The 18,715-nt window shown below is 38.0% G+C and overlaps 1 protein-coding gene across 30 annotated transcripts in view; it reads right to left on the bottom strand.

Annotated features, from left to right (window-relative positions):
* LOC123756928 (ankyrin-2) overlaps positions 1–18,715 on the bottom strand; it is a 982,618-nt gene that overhangs the window by 293,800 nt on the left and 670,103 nt on the right. For 28 of the 30 annotated variants that reach the window (XM_069329388.1, XM_069329393.1, XM_069329412.1 and 25 more), the window contains one exon: positions 16,143–16,226. The exons of the other annotated variants lie outside the window; for them this stretch is intronic. In XM_069329388.1, the coding sequence (XP_069185489.1) occupies positions 16,143–16,226 (84 nt within the window). The remainder of the gene's footprint in view (positions 1–16,142; positions 16,227–18,715) is intronic. 30 annotated transcript variants of the gene reach the window in all.

Genomic DNA, 18,715 nt, shown 5'->3' with positions numbered 1-18,715 from the left:
AGCGGACAGCACACTGGACTTGTGATCCTGTGGTCCCGGGTTCAGTCCTGGGCGCCGGCGAGAAACAATGGGCCGAGTTTCTTTCACCCTATGCCCCTGTTACCTAGCAGTAAAATAGGTACCTGGATGGAGTGTTAGTCAGCTGTCACGGGCAGCTTCCTGGGGGGTAGAGGCCTGGTCGAGGACCAGGCCACGGGGATACTAAAGCCCCGAAATCATCTCAAGATAACTCAAGATCTCAAGATAACATAATTGAAGGGGAATTCCATCCACGTTTCAGAAAGGAAAGGAGAGGAAAGAAGAGCCGGAGGTTTGATGCTATATGTAGAGAGTGCAACCATAAAAAAAGAGTGCAATCATAAAGAATTGAATATGCAATTCTTAGAATCTGTATTTTTCAACTTAATACCTGAGAATAGTAGCAAGACTTATGAGTGGGAGTATGATATAAGACAGACATAGCAACAGCAGAGGAAGTTACTCATCTGCATAATGTGAGAAATGGTGCAGCTCAAACTCACCCCTATTATAATGGGGGACTTCAGCTTCAAGACAATAGACTGAGTGAATCTAACATCACAAGCAGAAGAACAATAATTTCTTGACCTCATACAGGACTCCTTTGTCTTATAGCATGTAACAGAGCCCACCTTACACATTATGTTATGTGGAATAGAAGAACATAGACCCCCCATACATTATGTAAGAAATCTTCAATGAATTCTGATAGAGAGAGAGATCTAGGGGTGGTTCTAGATAGAAAACTATCACCTGAGGATCACATAAAGTACATCGTGCGAGGAGCCTATGCTACACTTTGCAACTTCAGAATTCCTTTTAAATACATGGATGGTGAAATACTAAAGAAATTGTTCATGACTTTTATTAGACCAAAGCTAGAACATGCAGCAGTTGTATGGTGCCCTTATCTTAAGCAGCACATCAACACCCTGGAAAAGGTGCAAAGACATGCAACTAAATGGCTCCAAGAACTGAAGGACAAGAGCTACGAGGAGAGGTTGGAGGCAGTAAAGATAATAGAAAAAAGGTGAAATGATCACTACGTACAAAATAGTAACGGAAATCGATAAAATTAATAGGGAAGAATTCCCGAGACCTGGAACTTCAAGAACAAGAGGTCTTGGATTTAAACTAACTAGACAAAGCTGCCAAAGATATATAACAAAATTCATTTTCACAAACAAAGTGATAGATGGTTGGAACAAGTTACGTGAGGTGGTGGTGGAGGCCAAAACTGTCGGTAATTTCAAAGTGTTATATGACAAAGAGTGCTGGGAAGACGGGACACCATGAGTGTAGCTCTCATCCTGTAACTTCTCTTAGGTAATTACATTTAAGTAATTATAAAACTAGAAAACAATCAGGCCAACCTCACTTATCTGCAAGCTCATGGAGAGAATCATAAGGAAGGGGAGGTAATTATTCACCATCTCACAGTGAACAATCTAGTAAAATAAATGCAACATGATTTTTGTTACAAATAAATCCTGCCTTACAACCCTGCACACATTTTTGGTAATTGTAACTACTGTACCTATTCAGACAAAGGACTTCCAACAGATGTAGTATACATTGACTTCTCAAAAGCTTTTGATAAGGTACTACACAAAAGACTGACAAGGAAAGTACAAGCAGATGGAATAAATGATGGAGTACTAGAATGGGTAGAACAACGGTTAATAAAAACAAAGAAAGCAAAGGGTCATCATAAATGGAAATGAATCTGGTTGGAGAAATGGGGTAAGTGTGGTACTGCAAGGTTACATATTATGGCCAACATTTTTGTCATATACATAATGACATGGATAAGAACATTACAAACCACATCATACTTGCAGATGACACAATGATCTATGGTAAAGTATTAAGTGAAAATGATACTGAGGTTTTACTAAGTAATCTACCAAATTCCACAAATAGTCAGAAGACTAGCAAATGCTTTTTAATATTGAAAAATGCAAGACCTAGCATGTGTGGTATAACAATGCACATCACAACAATCAAAACAGCAGCATTACCCTGCAACAGACTGATGAGCAAAAGAACCTTGGGGTCAGAGTCCATCCACTGAAAGCTGCACAACAAGTGCAACTTTGAGATAGCTTTTAGGTAAGGTATTAAATGAATCTGATGAAGAGATATTCTAATATACACTATTACTATTAATGAAAGCACTACTGATTGTAATAGGAGTTAATTATGCATTAGATTACTGTCTCCCTCTGTACAGTATTTCAATAGTTGACAAACATTGATGTCATGTGTTCAAATTCAGTAAAGTTAACTAATGTATACCATTTCTAGGCTGCCAATTAAATTACACCAACAAATACACATTTTTATAATTTTTGTTGCCATTACTTGCATACATTTTCTTAGATACAATAAACCATGACAAGGATTATATCCATATATTTTAAAATTGGTTGCACCTGGTCTTTAATCCTTGGGGTGCACCCATGTTTGTAGGAGACAATGCCCTGATGCACTGGAAAACAAAAAATAAATAATTTTTTCCTTATAATATTGTTAAAATATATTTCCTGATCATGGGAAGAATTACAAATATAATTATGTGATTTACAATGGACATAGTGAAGCGAGGAAATCTTGCAATGACATTACGATTCACGACCATTCATGGAGCAATTGCCCCCATGGAGGTCATTACAGGGCAGGCATGGGGTGGGAATTGCCCGAATGTATTTTTACACGTGTTTTATTTCAATATCTCTGATTTTCTTTTTTTGCAGTATAGAGAAGAAGAAGAAAGTTTGAGAAAGTTATGCTGTATAATAAAATGTGTGGAGCATCAGTATGATCAAACATTCATATCCTGAATGTGCACACCAGATTGTATTCTTTAAGCAGACATTGTTTTTGCTATGAATACACTATATACACACTTTATATTGTACATAAAGTAATGTATCTACATTCCATGCACCATTACAAACTACTAAGCAATTCTGGTGTGTATAATAATCTTATAACTATTTATTCAAGTTCAACCAAGCCCTGCATTGTTTTGGACAAAGTTATAATTGCAGGCATTCAACATACCATACAGTAGCACCTCCCTTTACGAATTTAATCCGTTCCCAGAGAGGGTTCATAACCCGAACACTCATAACCCGAAGCATATTTTCCCATAAGACATACTGTAATGTAAATTGAATTAATCTGTTCCACTCCCAAAAATATTTACTTCAAAATACTTTTCATAACTAATTCACATAATTATTTAGTACTATAGTATGTACACGTTATAGCTTACCTTTATTGATGACTCTTGTTGACGTATGGAAGATGGTGAGGAGGGGAGTCTGAGAGGTGTTACTGTTTGGAAGGGGAAATCCCCTTCCATTATAACATCAGGCACTGATGACTTCTCTGGGGAACTCGCTCTCCTACGTTTTGCAGGCATACCAATAGGAACTGATTGTGGCTCACTGCTTGCTTGTCTTACTAAGAATCTGTCTAAAGACATTTATTTTTTCCCTACATTTTAACACTTGTCTGTAGTGAGACATTACACTTTCATTAATAAGGTCAATACAACAGCTTTAACTGGGTGAGTCTTTTCAGCCAAACTTTGCAGTTCTTCCCATACTGCACACATTTCCTTAATTAATAAGGAAGGGACATCCTCTACTGCCTCCTCCTCCCCTGAAGATTTCTTGTACCGCCTAGCCAGTTCAACGACCTGTGTACCATTTTCATGTTTACGAATGATCTCTTGTTTTCCTCCATGGTCATCCTCACATGTGTTTTCCTACGTTGAACTTTACCACTGACTTTCTTGGGACCCATGGCGTGATTTATAATAATTACTTTTATGTTCAAAACCCCAAAAAGCCAAAAACCATTAAATTCTTTACAAAGAACTCATGTGCAATCGTCACTAAGCGGGAGGCACTGGTAAACTGAAGCGCGGGCAATTGTGCCACCAGGAACCATGTGCTAGGTTGCCTAGATGTGTATCAACAAACTACGTTACCCCGAGGCAAAGCTCGTAAGCCGATTCACATTTTACGAAGAAATTGGGCTCATAACCTGAAAAGTTCGTAAATAGGGACGTTTGTAACCTGAGGTGTCATTGCATTTTCTTAGTATTTTCAATGCTTTTACCATGGGTTTTTTCTTCAAGTGCAATGGTTCTTTAGGCTCTCAATAATTTGCTGTGATTTGCATCACAGAATGTGAAGAACATAGGCACACACACACACAGTGACTACATTTCAGGCACCATAGCAACTGGAGGACAGAAAATTATAATAGTAGTCATATATAACCCCCCACCAAATGACAGAAGACCCAGACAGGAATATGATAGAAACAACTTGGCCACCATCAATATAATAGAGAGAGCAGCTTCTGTGGCTAGCAGGAACGGATCCAGACTTCTAATCATTGGAGACTTCAACCATGGGAAGATAGATTGGGGGAACAGAGACCCACATGGAGGCCCAGACACATGTAGAGCTAAGCTGTTGGATGTGGCAACAAGAAACTTTCTAAGTCAACACGTCAAGGGACCGACAAGAATGAGAGGAGGGGATGAACCAGCCTTGCTTGATCTGATATTTACCCTAAATGAGTCGGATATAAGGGAAGTTAAGTTGGAAGCCCCCTTGGGAATGAGTGATCATAGTGTATTGAGCTTTGAGTACCTGGTTGAGCTGGGAATTATCACCCCCAAAAAAGAACTGGGAACCAAAGGGCTGGCGTACCGAAAGGAAAACTATGAGGAAATGAATAAATTCCTATGGGATATACATTGGGACACAGAACTCGGAACCAAGTCCGTACAAGACATGATGGACTATGTCACCCAAAAATGTCAGGAGGCTGTAAGCAGGTTTGTCCCAGCCCGACAGGAAAAAACAGAGAAGCAAAGGAAGAATCCGTGGTTTAATAAGGAATGTATGAAAGCAAAGGAGCAGAACAAAAGGGCATGGAGGAACTTCCGTAATAACAGAACACCAGAAAGTAGAGAGCCAGGAAAGAAAGACCAGAGAACCAGGAACGAGTATGTCAGTGTGAGAAGAGCAGCTGAGAAAAGGTATGAAAATGATATAGCTAATAAAGCCAAGACCGAACCAAAGCTACTACACAGTCACATCAGGAGGAAGACAACAGTGAAGGAACAGGTGATGAAACTTAGGGTGGGCGAGGACAGGTACACAGAGAATGACAAAGAGGTGTGTGAAGAACTCGACAAAAGGTTCCAGGAGGTCTTTACAATAGAACAGGGAGATGTCGCGGCTCTAGAAGAGGTGGCAGCAAACCAGGTGACCTTGGATAGGTTCGAAATTACAAGAGATGAGGTCAAGAAGCACCTATTGGAGCTGGATGTGAGAAAAGCTGTTGGGCCGGATGGAATCTCGCCATGGGTATTGAAAGAGTGTGCAGGAGCACTTTGCCTACCACTCTCCATAGTGCATAGCAGGCCACTGGAAACGGGGGACCTACCAGAAATATGGAAGACTGCTAATGTAGTACCAATATACAAAAAGGGTGACAGACAAGAGGCACTGAACTACAGGCCAGTGTCCTTAACTTGTATACCATGCAAGGTGATGGAGAAGATTGTGAGAAAAAACCTAGTAACACATCTGGAGAGAAGAGACTTCGTGACAACCCATCAAAATGGGTTCAGGTAGGGTAAATCTTGCCTTGCAGGATTGATAGAATTCTACGATCAGGTGACAGATTAAACAAGAAAGAGAAGGGTGGGCAGACTGCATTTTTTTGGACTGTCGGAATGCCTTTGACACAGTACCCCATAAAAGGTTGATGCATAAGCTAGAGAAACAGGCAGGAGTAACTGGTAGGGCACTCCAGTGGATAAGGGAGTACCTAAACAATAGGAAGCAGAGAGTTACAGTGAGGGGTGAGACCTCAGACAGGCATGAAGTCACCAGTGGAGTCCCACAGGGCTCTGTACTTGGACCTATCCTGTTTCTGATATACATAAATGATCTCCCAGAGGGTATAGACTCATTCCTCTCAATGTTTGTTGACGACGCCAAAATTATGAGAAGGATTAAGACAGAGGAGGACAGCTTGAGGCTTCAAGAAGACCTGGACAAGCTGCAGGAATGGTCGAACAAATAGCTGTTAGAGTTTAATCCAAGCAAATGTAATGTAATGAAAATAGGGGTAGGAAGCAGGAGACCAGATACAAGGTATCACTTGGGAGATGAAATACTTCAAGAGTCCGAGAGAGAGAAAAACCTGGGGGTTGATATCACGCCAGACCTGTCCCCTGATGCTCATATCAAGAGGATAACAGCAGCAGCATATGCCAGGTTGGCTAACATAAGAACGGCCTTTAGAAACTTGTGTAAGGAATCTTTCAGAACATTATATACCACATATGTCAGACCAATCCTGGAGTATGCGGCACCAGCATGGAGTCCATATCTAGTCAAGCATAAGACTAAAATGGAAAAGGTTCAAAGGTTTGCCACCAGACTAGTACCCGAGCTGAGAGGTATGAGCTACGAGGAGAGACTACGGGAATTAAACCTCACTTCGTTGGAAGACAGAAGAGTTAGGGGGGACATGATCACCACATTCAAGATCCTCAAGGGAATTGACAAGGTTGATAAAGACAGGCTGTTTAACACAAGGGGCACACACACTAGGGGACACAGGTGGAAACTGAGTGCCCAAATGAGCCACAGAGATATTAGAAAGAACTTTTTTAGTGTCAGAGTGGCTGACAAATGGAATGCATTAGGAAGTGATGTGGTGGAGGCTGACTCCATACACAGTTTTAAGTGTAGATATGATAGAGCCCAATAGGCTCAGGAACCTGTACACCTGTTGATTGACAGTTGAGAGGCGGGACCAAAGAGCCAGAGCTCAACCCCCGCAAGCACAACTAGGTGAGTACAACTAGGTGAGTACACACACACACACACACACACATATTCATTTCACTAATATGCACACAATATTATATTCCATAAACAATAAAACATACTGTGCTGGCTGTTATTACACTGTACACACACTTTATATATAACTGTGAACCATTTTTATGTTCTATCATGTGGCACAGCACCACATGCTAAGTCAGATGCAGATGGCACCTGACACAGCAACTTGCCTCCTAATATCCTATGCAGAGTACTAACTCTATCCATAATGCTGCCGGATCACAATCGACTTGAGAATGCCCCAGGATGGACCGAAACGTCGTCGTCCCTTCACCTTCTAGTGTGTGGTCTGGTCAACATAATGCTGCCATTATCATCAAAATTCTGCTCAATAAATCCTGAATATGATTAATTTTCCACAAGTAAATTTTCTAAAGAAATATGATGTCCCATTTCATGATGCATAAATGCACCAAACTGCAGTTGTGTGCTGAGAATGTCTGCCTCGTGCTGTGAATATCATAACTAGCATTTGGTTCACTGATATCTGAACTTTGCAGATAGTTTTTATCATAGTCAGGATCTTCTATGACACTGTCATAATTAAATCATTGTAGTTATTTATTTGTTTGTTTGAGATATATACAAGAGTTGTTACATTCTTGTACAGCCACTAGTACGCGTAGCGTTTCGGGCAGGTCCCTGGAATACAATACCCTGCCGCGAAGAATCGTTTTTTCATCCAAGTACACATTTTACTGTTGCGTTAAACAGAGGCTAGTTAAGGAATTGTAAATCCTCCCCGGCCAGGATACGAACCCATGACATAGCGCTCGCGGAACGCCAGGCGAGTGTCTTACCACTACACCACGTAGGCTGAGATTTCATTACCATTAAGTGTTGCTGTGGGTACAAATTGTCTTTTTAGTGCTGTGAGCTGCTGCTTCATGGTTGCCCTCTCAGAACTGAGGCCCCCTTGCACCCAGGAGTGGTGCTCACACTTTTTACAAAGATGGCATTTGTTTACTGAAAGCCTGAGGAAACATATTTATATATATATACGCAGTAGTTTTAAACTTTTACACGATACTTTTACTGCCCTAACCATGTTGTGCAGTTTACTGCTAATTAGCAGGATCATACCCAGCTGTTTTGCACATGATCATATTTATATCAGTGGTTAATTGTAGTTGGAAAGCTGTGGTTGTTTCAAATGTAGTGACTGTGGTGGTTATAGTTGTGCTGATTGTGGAGGATGTGTGTGATTATTTCAGTTATATGTTTTTCAGGGATATTCCTGCTTGAGCCCCTCACAATTATCAGATTCTATAGAGAGAGAGACATGGCCCTTGGGCCCTGCCTTTTATATAGAGGTAGCAAGTGCTTTTAAATCTCTTAAAACTAATTCACCATCATATTTACTCTTAAAACTGTGAATGGAGGCAACCATCACTACTACTACTATAATTACCCAACTGTAGTTATAATTACCTTATTACTGTATTTCTTTCAGCACATTCTACTTTATAATCAACCGCACAACATACAAATGTTTGTTCACAAATCTGACTTGCAATTTTCCCCCTTTGTACTTTATACATTGTAATTATGTCTCTGGTTTTTATCCTTTTAAAAGATTTATGTTAAGCTCTCTCTGCTGCCTTCAAAGCTTAGGGCACATTTTTCAAGCACTAGCCTTATTGCAAAACAAACTATTCCTGAGAATTTCCAGCATTAGTGATACTGTTAGGTCTCCTCCCAAATCTCTCTCCATCTCTTAAATTCGTGTAACTATCTTCATCTAATGATGCATTCCCCTTCTCATCTCATTTTCCCTCCTCTCACCTTCATTATCTAAAATTTACTAGGCTTAAATACTACTGGCCATTTGTGGTTGTCAAGGTGATTTTTATTGTTGGTGGTGATATTGTTGTGGACGTTACAGTGGTGGAGAGGGCAAGAGGAGGGGAGAGAAAAGGAGAGGGGCAGATGAGAATACTTTGTACTGGTTGCAGTATTCTTTGTCAAGCTCTGTTTTTGTGTCTTTATATGTATCATTTTAGAAATGGATAAAATTTGACTAGAAGGCCAAGTAAAATGTGGTTAATGAACAACACTGTAAAACTATCATTTTGAAACCATTCTGAAGGTACAAGTCCAAGCTACTGACAAGAGACTCGTGCAAATTATTTCTCAATTTTAAAATATAAAGGACCTACAAATTTAAACCTTCAGTATTAAATTTACAAGAAGGAAAGTTTACATTATATATGATAAGCTTCTCAAAGACTTATAAATTCCAAGTTTGGAACCAATGTCTTATAAATGTTCTTGAGATACTGTATAATATAATTGGCTCAAGAGCAAAACTATATAAGAATGGGGTGAAAATATGATTAGATGTCTTTAGGTTAGTATTAATTGCCATTAGGGCATGTGTGTAATTATCTAAGTGTAGTTACAGGATGAGAGCAATGCTCGTTGTAATTACCTAAGTGTAGTTACAGGATGAGAGCTACGCTCGTGGTGTCCCGTCTTCCCAGCACTCTTTGTCATATAACGCTTTGAAACTACTGACGGTCTTGGCCTCCACCACCTTCTCACTTAACTTGTTCCAACCGTCTACCACTCTATTAGCGAAGGTGAATTTTCTTATATTTCTTCGGCATCTGTGTTTAGCTAGTTTAAATCTATGACCTCTTGTTCTTGAAGTTCCAGGTCTCAGGAAGTCTTCCCTGTCGATTTTATCAATTCCTGTTACTATTTTGTACGTAGTGATCATATCACCTCTTTTTCTTCTGTCTTCTAGTTTTGGCATATTTAATGCTTCTAACCTCTCCTCGTAGCTCTTGCCCTTCAGTTCTGGGAGCCACTTAGTAGCATGTCTTTGCACCTTTTCCAGTTTGTTGATGTGCTTCTTAAGATATGGGCACCACACAACAGCTGCATATTCTAGCTTTGGCCTAACAAAAGTCATGAACAATTTCTTTAGTATATCGCCATCCATGTATTTAAATGCAATTCTGAAGTTAGAAAGCATAGCATAGGCTCCTTGCACAATATTCTTTATGTGGTCCTCAGGTGATAGTTTTCTATTTAGAACCACTCCTAGATCTCTTTCTTTATCAGAATTCTTTAAAGATTTCTCACATAATATATAGGTTGTGTGGGGTCTATGTTCTCCTATTCCACATTCCATAACATGACATTTATTTACATTAAATTCCATTTGCCAAGTGGTGCTCCATATACTTATTTTGTCCAGGTCTTCTTGAAGGGCATGACAGTCATCTAAATTTCTTATCCTTCCTATTATCTTAGCATCATCAGCAAACATGTTCATATAATTCTGTATGCCAACTGGTAGATCATTTATGTAGACAATAAACATCACTGGTGCAAGAACTGAACCCTGTGGTACTCCACTTGTGACATTCCTCCATTCCGATACATTGCCTCTGATTACTGCCCTCATTTTTCTATCAGTCAGAAAATTTATCATCCATGTTAGAAGCTTATCTGTCACCCCCTCCAATATTTTCCAGTTTCCAGAACAACCTCTTATGTGGAACTCTGTCGAAAGCCTTTTTTAGGTCCAGATAGATGCAGTCAACCCAACCATCTCTTTCCTGTAATATGTTCTGCCTTCCCAGCACTCTATCATATAACACTTTGAAACTACTGACGGTCTTGGCTTCCACCACCTTCTCACCTAACTTGTTCCAACCGTCTACCACTCTATTTGCGAAAGTGAATTTTCTTATATTTTTCTTGTTTCGTTAGTTTAAATCTATGACCGCTTGTTCTTCAAGTTCCGGGAATTCTTCCCTATCAATTTTATCGATTCTTGTTACTATTTTGTACGTAGTGATCAAATCGCCTCTTTTTTTCTATTTTCTAGTTTTGGCATATTTAATACCTCTAACCTCTCCTCGTAGCTCTTGTCCTCCAGTCCTGGGAGCCACTTAGTAGCATATCTTTGCACCTTTTCCAGGGTGTTGATGTGCTTCTTAAGACATGGGCACCAAACAACTGCTGTATATTCCAGCTATGGTATAACAAAGGTCGTGAACAATTTCTTTAGTATTTCGCCATCCATGTATTTAAAAGGAATTCTGAAGTTAGAAAGTGTAGCATAGGCTCCTCACACATGTTCTTAATGTGATCCTAAGGTGACAGTTTTTTTTATCTAGAACCACCATAGATCTCTTTCTTTATCAGAATTCTTTAAGGATTTCTCACATAATTTATAGGTTAGCTTGATGATTATCTTGATATGATTGAGACTTAGCATCCCCGCAGCCCGGTCCTTGATCAGGCCTCATTTTTTGTTACACACACTCCAGGAAGCAGCTCGTAGCAGCTATCTAACTCCCAGGTACCTATTTACTGCTAGGTAACAGGTGGGCACCAGGGTGAAAGAAACAAATTTGCCCAATTTTCTCCGCCTCTACCGGGGATTGAACCCGAAACCTCAGGACTACGAATCTGAAGCGTTGTCCACTCAGCTGTCAGGCTGTGTGGGGTCTATGTTCTCCTATTCCACATACATTCCATAACATGGCATATATTCACATTAAATTCCATTTTCCAAATAGTGCTCCATATACTTATTTTGTCCAGGTCTTCTTGAATGGCATGACAATCATCTAAGTCTCTTATCTTCCCTATTATCTTAGCATATCAGCAAACATGTTCATATAATTCTGTATTTCATCTGGTAGATCGTTTACGTAGACAATGAACATTACCAGCACAAGAACTGAACCCTGTGGTACTCCACTTGTGACATTTCTCCAGTCCAATACATTGCCTCTGATTACTGCCCTCATTTTTCTATAAGAAAAATTTTCATCCATGTTAGAAACTTACCTGTCACCCCTTCAATATGTTCCAGTTTTCCGAACAACCTCTTGTGTGAAAATCTGTCAAAAGCCTTTTTTTTTTTTAGGTCCAAATACATGCAGTCAACCCAACCATCTCTTTCCTGTAAAATTTCTGTGCCTCACTCATAGAAACTGAGTAAATTCGTTACACAGGATCTTTACCAGATCGTAAACCATACTGACTGTCTGATATTATATCGCTCTTCTGCAGGTGTTCTACCCATTTAGTTTTAATTACTTTTTCCAATATTTTGACTATTACACTTGTCAATGATACAGGTCTGTATCATTGAGAGGGTCTTCCCTGCTGCCACTTTTGTAGATTGGAACTATGTTAGCCTTTTTCCACACATCTGCTACAACTCCTGTACTCAAGGATGCCTGAAAAATCAGTTGGGAATGCTGAGCTCAGGTCCACATTCTCTCAAAACCCACGGTGAAACTCAATTTTTGCCAACTGCTTTGTTCTTACTTAGTTCCTTGAGCATTTTTTCCACTTCATCTCTTGACACCTCTATGTGTCCTATGTTGTTCTCTGGAATTCTTATTGTGTCTGTTCTCTGAAGATTTCATTTTTTACAAACACACTACAGAACTTTTTGTTTAATGTTTCACACATTTCCTTTTCATTTCCATGAATCTTTTTTCCATTTTCAACCTCTGAATATTATCCATTACTTGTAATTTGTTGTTTATGAATTTATAGAATAGGCCTGGTTCTGTTTTACATTTGTCCGCTATCTCTTTTTCAAAATATCTTTTTGCCTCTCTCCTCACTGCCGTGTAGTTGTTTCTCGCATCTTTGTATCGCTGGTATGTTTGGGGGTTTGGCCTCTTCCTATATTGATTCCGCATTTGTCTCTCTTGGTCTCTGGCCCTCTCACAATTTCTGTTGAACCAATCCTGTTTCCTAGTTCTGCATCTTTGCTTTGGTATAAAAAAAAATTTGTGCCTTTATCATATATTTCATAAAACTTGACATACTTCTCATTTACTTCATTTTAACAGCAAGACTTTCCAGTCAAATTCCTTAAAGAAATTTTTAAGTTCCCCATAACGTCCTCTCCTGAAATCAGGTTTTTCAACCGCTTCAAACTCCTTATTTTCTTCCAGATTATAATGCATTGCATACTTTATTCACAAAAAGACAAGGTCACTTCTACTCAAGAGAGGAAGGGACTAGTTGTAAAACATCTTTTCCTCTTTCCTGGTAAATATCAAATCCAGCATGGAGGGAACATCACCTTCCCTCATCCTCACAGCTTGTTTAACATGTTGATACATGAATGTTTCCAGGATGAGGTTTACGAATCTACAGGTCCAAAAGTCCACTGTTCTAGCATCATATGCCTTCCAGTCTATGGATTTCAAGTTGAAGTCGCCGACTACCAACAGTCGCGCTCTATCTTTATCCGCTCTTGCTATAATCTCTCTTATGTCAACTTCTCGTGGATTGGCAATCATTACTTCATTTACCTATAGGTGTTCTTTCACCAGCACAGCAACACCACCGCCTTTCCTAATTTTTCTGTCCCGTCTCCAAACTGAGTAGCCCCTTGGAAATGTGACCTCATTTAAAGTACTGTATCATCTTCAAGTTTCTTCTCCGTGAGTACAACAATGTCTGGCGTCTGCAGCTGCATTACATCACTTTACTCCAGTATCTTTGATCTCACTCCATCTATGTTGGTGTATACAATTTTCAGAAACATGTTCCCTCTTTCCTTATTCTTCACTCCCCCTTTCTTTAGCAATTTTGTTGGTTTGCCTTTTTGTACCATTTTGTACTGGCCTGCATACCCCTATCACTTTGTAGAAAAAAAAAGAATTGATTTCTTCTTCATTCCTGCCCTCATTTAGATGTTTTGCCTCTACAAGATTCAGTTTCAGCTTCTCTCTCTCTCTCTTCTTTTCAAAGATCTCATCTGAACGACCACACTTTCCCTTGCCCATCACCCTGTAATTTTCTAGCATTCCTTAGTACCTCTTTCATCTCTTTGGCACCGTTTAGGGTGATCCTTAAAGGTCGATCTTTCCCTTTTATGTACTTGCCAATTCTCCTGTAGTTGCAGACATTCTCTATGGTTGTCAAACTTTAACTGCAGACCTTAAAAGTGTGCAGAACTTTTTGTGTAGTTACGATTATTCATCTTCAACTTGATGCATTAATAAAGGTCATATCTGCCCATCCCAAACAATGTTAAAAAAAAAAGTTTGAAAAGCTGACACTATGAGCTTACATGGTCCGACACCAACAGAGACCTTCCTTGCATTACTATATGCGTGTGCCAAGTTTCATACTGATATATGAATGGATTCACCAGATAATCCTGAAAAAACTGTAAGGTACTTCTATCTCAGTTACCTATTTCTTATTTAGATATCCTATGAGCTTAAAAGAAAAAAAGGGAGAGGGACACACAAAATATAAACAAAATGAAAGATTAATACAACCAAGATATAGGAAAGTGGGAAGAGAGGCTATAGAAATATTTATCATCACTGGTACTCTGTGTCCCACTTTTCTGGGTAGGGAAGGGACCTACAACATAAGAAGAGAAATGTACAGTTGGACAATAGTTAAGATACTCACAGTGATGCCCAGTGTTTCAAAACAACACAATAACCTGCTTCACAAGAAACTAGTGCAATTTTGACAATAATAAAGTCACTTCACTGACTAGGTTTAAGATGTTCCTAAAGAATTGTCAACCATTCATTCCCTCTTAACATTTGGCTTCCACTCAACTCTTTGCTGTTACTTCTCAAGAGTTGTTGAGATAAATACTGTACTATATTTTATTGCAACTTCTGCCCAGCTTCTTAGATGTCCCCATCCCATATACTTTGAAAAACACATGTGCACATTCTTTGATATTTTAAATTATTCACTTATCCATATGACCGTACCATTGTGGCAGAATCTTTATTAGAATTCCCTATTCAATCTCTCCCAAAAGGACCCGTGCTCTTCACAGTATTGAGATACAATCTTCATATCCTGGATAAGACTTTCACTGCATCACCCACTTTCCTCCGTCAGCTCTTTTGTCAAGTACATATCCCGGGTATAAAACTGTTCAACAGATCTTACACTATTCTATTCATGCTGATTTCATGCTCAGACTCACTTTTTTCTGCTAACTTGAATGTGTTTCCTGCAACTATTCTCTCTCTCATACATTTACATCCATGCATCAAACCTTTCTATTATCCGTTCTCTCTATTACGCACATCACAAGTGCAGCTCTCATTGAAGTACACTTGGGTAAGTACACTTAGGTAAGTACACACAAACACATCAACACTTTTAGCTATCTAACATATACCATACTTTCACATGAAAGAAGCAACACATATTAGAAAAGATCAATAACAAAATAATGTAGATATAAAATTCAAGTAAAAAGGTTAGAAATGGTGGAAAGGAAAGAAAGTAGAGAAGTATATTATTTAAATAACTTAACAAAATAGTTCAAAATAATACTGTATACCAAAAGACAAGTTTAGTGTTTCCCATTCTGCAGATTTCAAGAATGATATACAGTAGCCAAATATAAACTTAAAATTCCTTTAGTAAAATACATAAATTATGAGAAGTGGTCAATACCAAATAATTATTAATGACATCCCCTTATGTGTGATGAGAAACCACACATAGAGGACAGCAATTACTGTACTGTATTTCTATTACTACGTATTTCTGAGTAAAGGTAAGCAGTAAAAGCCTCACTTGTATCAAAATGAAATGCTTAATATTTCTAAGACAAACCAACAGCTACCCCAGCATTATAACCCCTGATACTTGCACCTTAACACATCAGCCCTATTCAGAATGTCCCTCTCATCTGATACCCATATATGATATGCAAGAGCTATTATAAAATCTGAGTGCATGCAACAGTCTAAAGCTTATCTGTTGGATGGCTGTAGATTTTGGGAAGGGCCATTGGAAGATAACATTATGAGTACAGTATTAACAAAAACGTTATTATTTGTATAACATTACTAGCAGTTTGTGTTGATAAATGTTTCTTGTGTTTCTCCTCATGCAGGATACAATTTACTAATGCATAATGGGATACCTGAATCATGCACAGCAAAATTAATACAGGAGAAGTCAGGAACCCATTAAAAAATGTAAGGCAAGTTCTTATAAAGCAATATACAGTAAATCCTACCACCATGTCATGCAAAATCTCATTAAAGGCTGCAGTTGGTAGTTGAACCAATGCCATCGAACTTGCCTGACATTTAGTAAAAAATTGCATAGACTTTTCCTGTATTTTCTACAAACATTATATACAACTACACTGATGATATATTATTCCTAATCAAGACTTACTGGTGTAGCGTAACTGTCCTTCATAGAACGGGAGCGTGACGTGCTGCTGCTTACCAAACATGGAGGAGACCAGATTGTCGTCACCTGGACACAAACAACACCCACAACGGACAAGGGTTAGTCACCAACAGTTTTTTGCACTGTTGTCACAACTAGGTCTAGGTCAGTCTCATTATGCTTGATGAACATTGGTTTCATACATTGCAAATTTACAGATTTATCAATGTAATGTATTAATTTCAAGTCGGTCTAAATAAAATTTATACGAGTTTAGTTTGAGCTTAAAGAAATTTTAAGTATTGAGTTAGTACTTTTCATTGTAAATCATCAAGCACAATTAAAAGATGTCAGTTTTCATAAATGTCTCTTTGTCTTTCTCTTCACACTCCTCATGCCTTTTGTAAAGGATTCACAGTACAGTTAATAGCTTCAGCCAAAAAGTATTCCTTAAATCCTGTTATCAATTAAGAAGTAATACTGATCAGTTATTAATATCATGCATCTTGCAATATTTACAAGGAGTCATTGCTTTATGATAATACTCATCTGATAGATTTACAAAATTATGTAGTATTCATGATCAAATGAAAAGAACAATACATAAAATATTACAGCAGATAACATACAATAGTATACATCATTTTAACAATTTAAGAAATTATTACAATAATTTGAACCACTGCTTTTACAAAACTGAACAACATATAAACTTAAATGAAAATATTCCAAGCTAAAGTAATACAAATAATACTGTCCATTTATCTGTATGAAATTCAAAGACTTCATTCTCCTACTCTTGAACACGTAATTGTAATATATTTTATCAAGAAATAAAATTAACTACTTTACACAATAAATAATGATAGGTGAGGTTTCAATCATTTTCATTGTCCAGTCTAATAAAAATTGCTACGAATTTTCAGGTTTCTATCAAATAAAAACTTAGGCATTCTTAATTTAAGTTAGAGCTTGTGTCCTCTGGAAAAATTAAAATATTTCACTACCTTGAGTTCATGAACGCAGACTTCGTTGCCTAATCTCAAGTGTTATATAACGCATACGGCTGTGAAAGGTCAACAGCTGGTGATCTACCAAAGTATCAAGCACTCCTTAATACACTACACAACTTGACAGAAATAAGAAATAATGAGCAGCACAAGCAACTTCTATCTACAATTTGTCAAGATGCTGTCGCTTGTCAAGTCGTTTTAAGAGTAATGGCTCCACCTTACCCTTTTGATGATGATGATTCTTGAGAATGCCTTGCACTGTTGCTCTTGCATGCATACAGGTTTGTTTGGAATCATCAATTCTACAATATTCACTACACCTCTTAAACAGAGGCATTGACATGCTTATACTAATCTAATAATATAGTGCAAATCTAAATACTAATTTTCAATCAATATGTCATTCTCATATTAGGTAGTTGATAAGGTTAAATACGCTGCATATAAGGTATAATCAAATGTTTGCGACAAAATTAAAACTTGTTAAAATTTGGAAATGAAAAAATATATGCAATTAAAGCCATGCCTAACATGCAAAATAAGGTATCTTTTTAATTCAAGTAATCGACTCTGGTTAAACATTCCAAAGATAGCACATGCTTCAATTTTGCAACAGCAGTTACCACAGAGCATTAAAATCTCTTATATAAAAAGAATAAAAAGAAATAAAAGAAGATGTCATGTGTGCCAGTCACTGAGTCATTCATAGCAGAAAAAAAGTCAATTTCAAAACCACAAGAAAAGGCATTAAATAATAACCTTAAAAAAATCTAGTTTCAAACAATATAAAGTAATACAAATGTGACAAAATTGAAGTCATTAAAACTGTGTTAAAGAGCACACATGAAACACACACATTATTCAAAATTTGCACTCAATTTGATATCAAACATATGGTAGAGATTATTAGAACTGCACTAGCATGAACACACCCTAGCTGTCACACACAAGACGTAACTACCCTACCTTCAATACCTAAACAGCTCTATGGAATAGTTTCTTTCAGCAAAAAACTCAAAACATGCTTTGAAAAATTAAAGAGAAAATTGTGTGTGCATGTATATGCATGTTTTCATTTTCGTATTATCTGGGTTAGCATACTGTATAACAAAAACTGCCATTGTATCCCTATTGCAATCATTGAATGCAGCTACTATAATGAAGATATATACAAGAATTCAAACTGCTTTTGTCCCATTTTACTGAAGAGGTGAAACATTGCTAAATGTATTGTATTGAAATTGTGTCCGAGAACTTATGTAACAATACTTCATAACAAGAAATAAAACACCATATGTAATGAAACACACTTTTCTGGTGGGGTATTCAGGAGCTCCTCGAGCTAAGCATTGATTCAAACATGCCTTATGGAGATACATCAGGCCTCGGAGATGAACTCGTGTACACCAGGAGCCTGGACCAGCATCTGGAGCTCTATATGAGATGAGGGGGACCTTGGAAATCATTGATAAACTCAAAAGTAGAACAAAAATCATAAACATAATAAAACAAGGCTGAAGACTGCATTTCAGAAAAGAATTAATATAATTATTAAGCAGCAGA

This window comes from Procambarus clarkii, chromosome 22, assembly GCF_040958095.1.
Source record: "Procambarus clarkii isolate CNS0578487 chromosome 22, FALCON_Pclarkii_2.0, whole genome shotgun sequence".
Lineage (NCBI taxonomy): Eukaryota > Metazoa > Arthropoda > Malacostraca > Decapoda > Cambaridae > Procambarus > Procambarus clarkii.
This window is presented reverse-complemented; position numbering and strand designations above follow the sequence as displayed.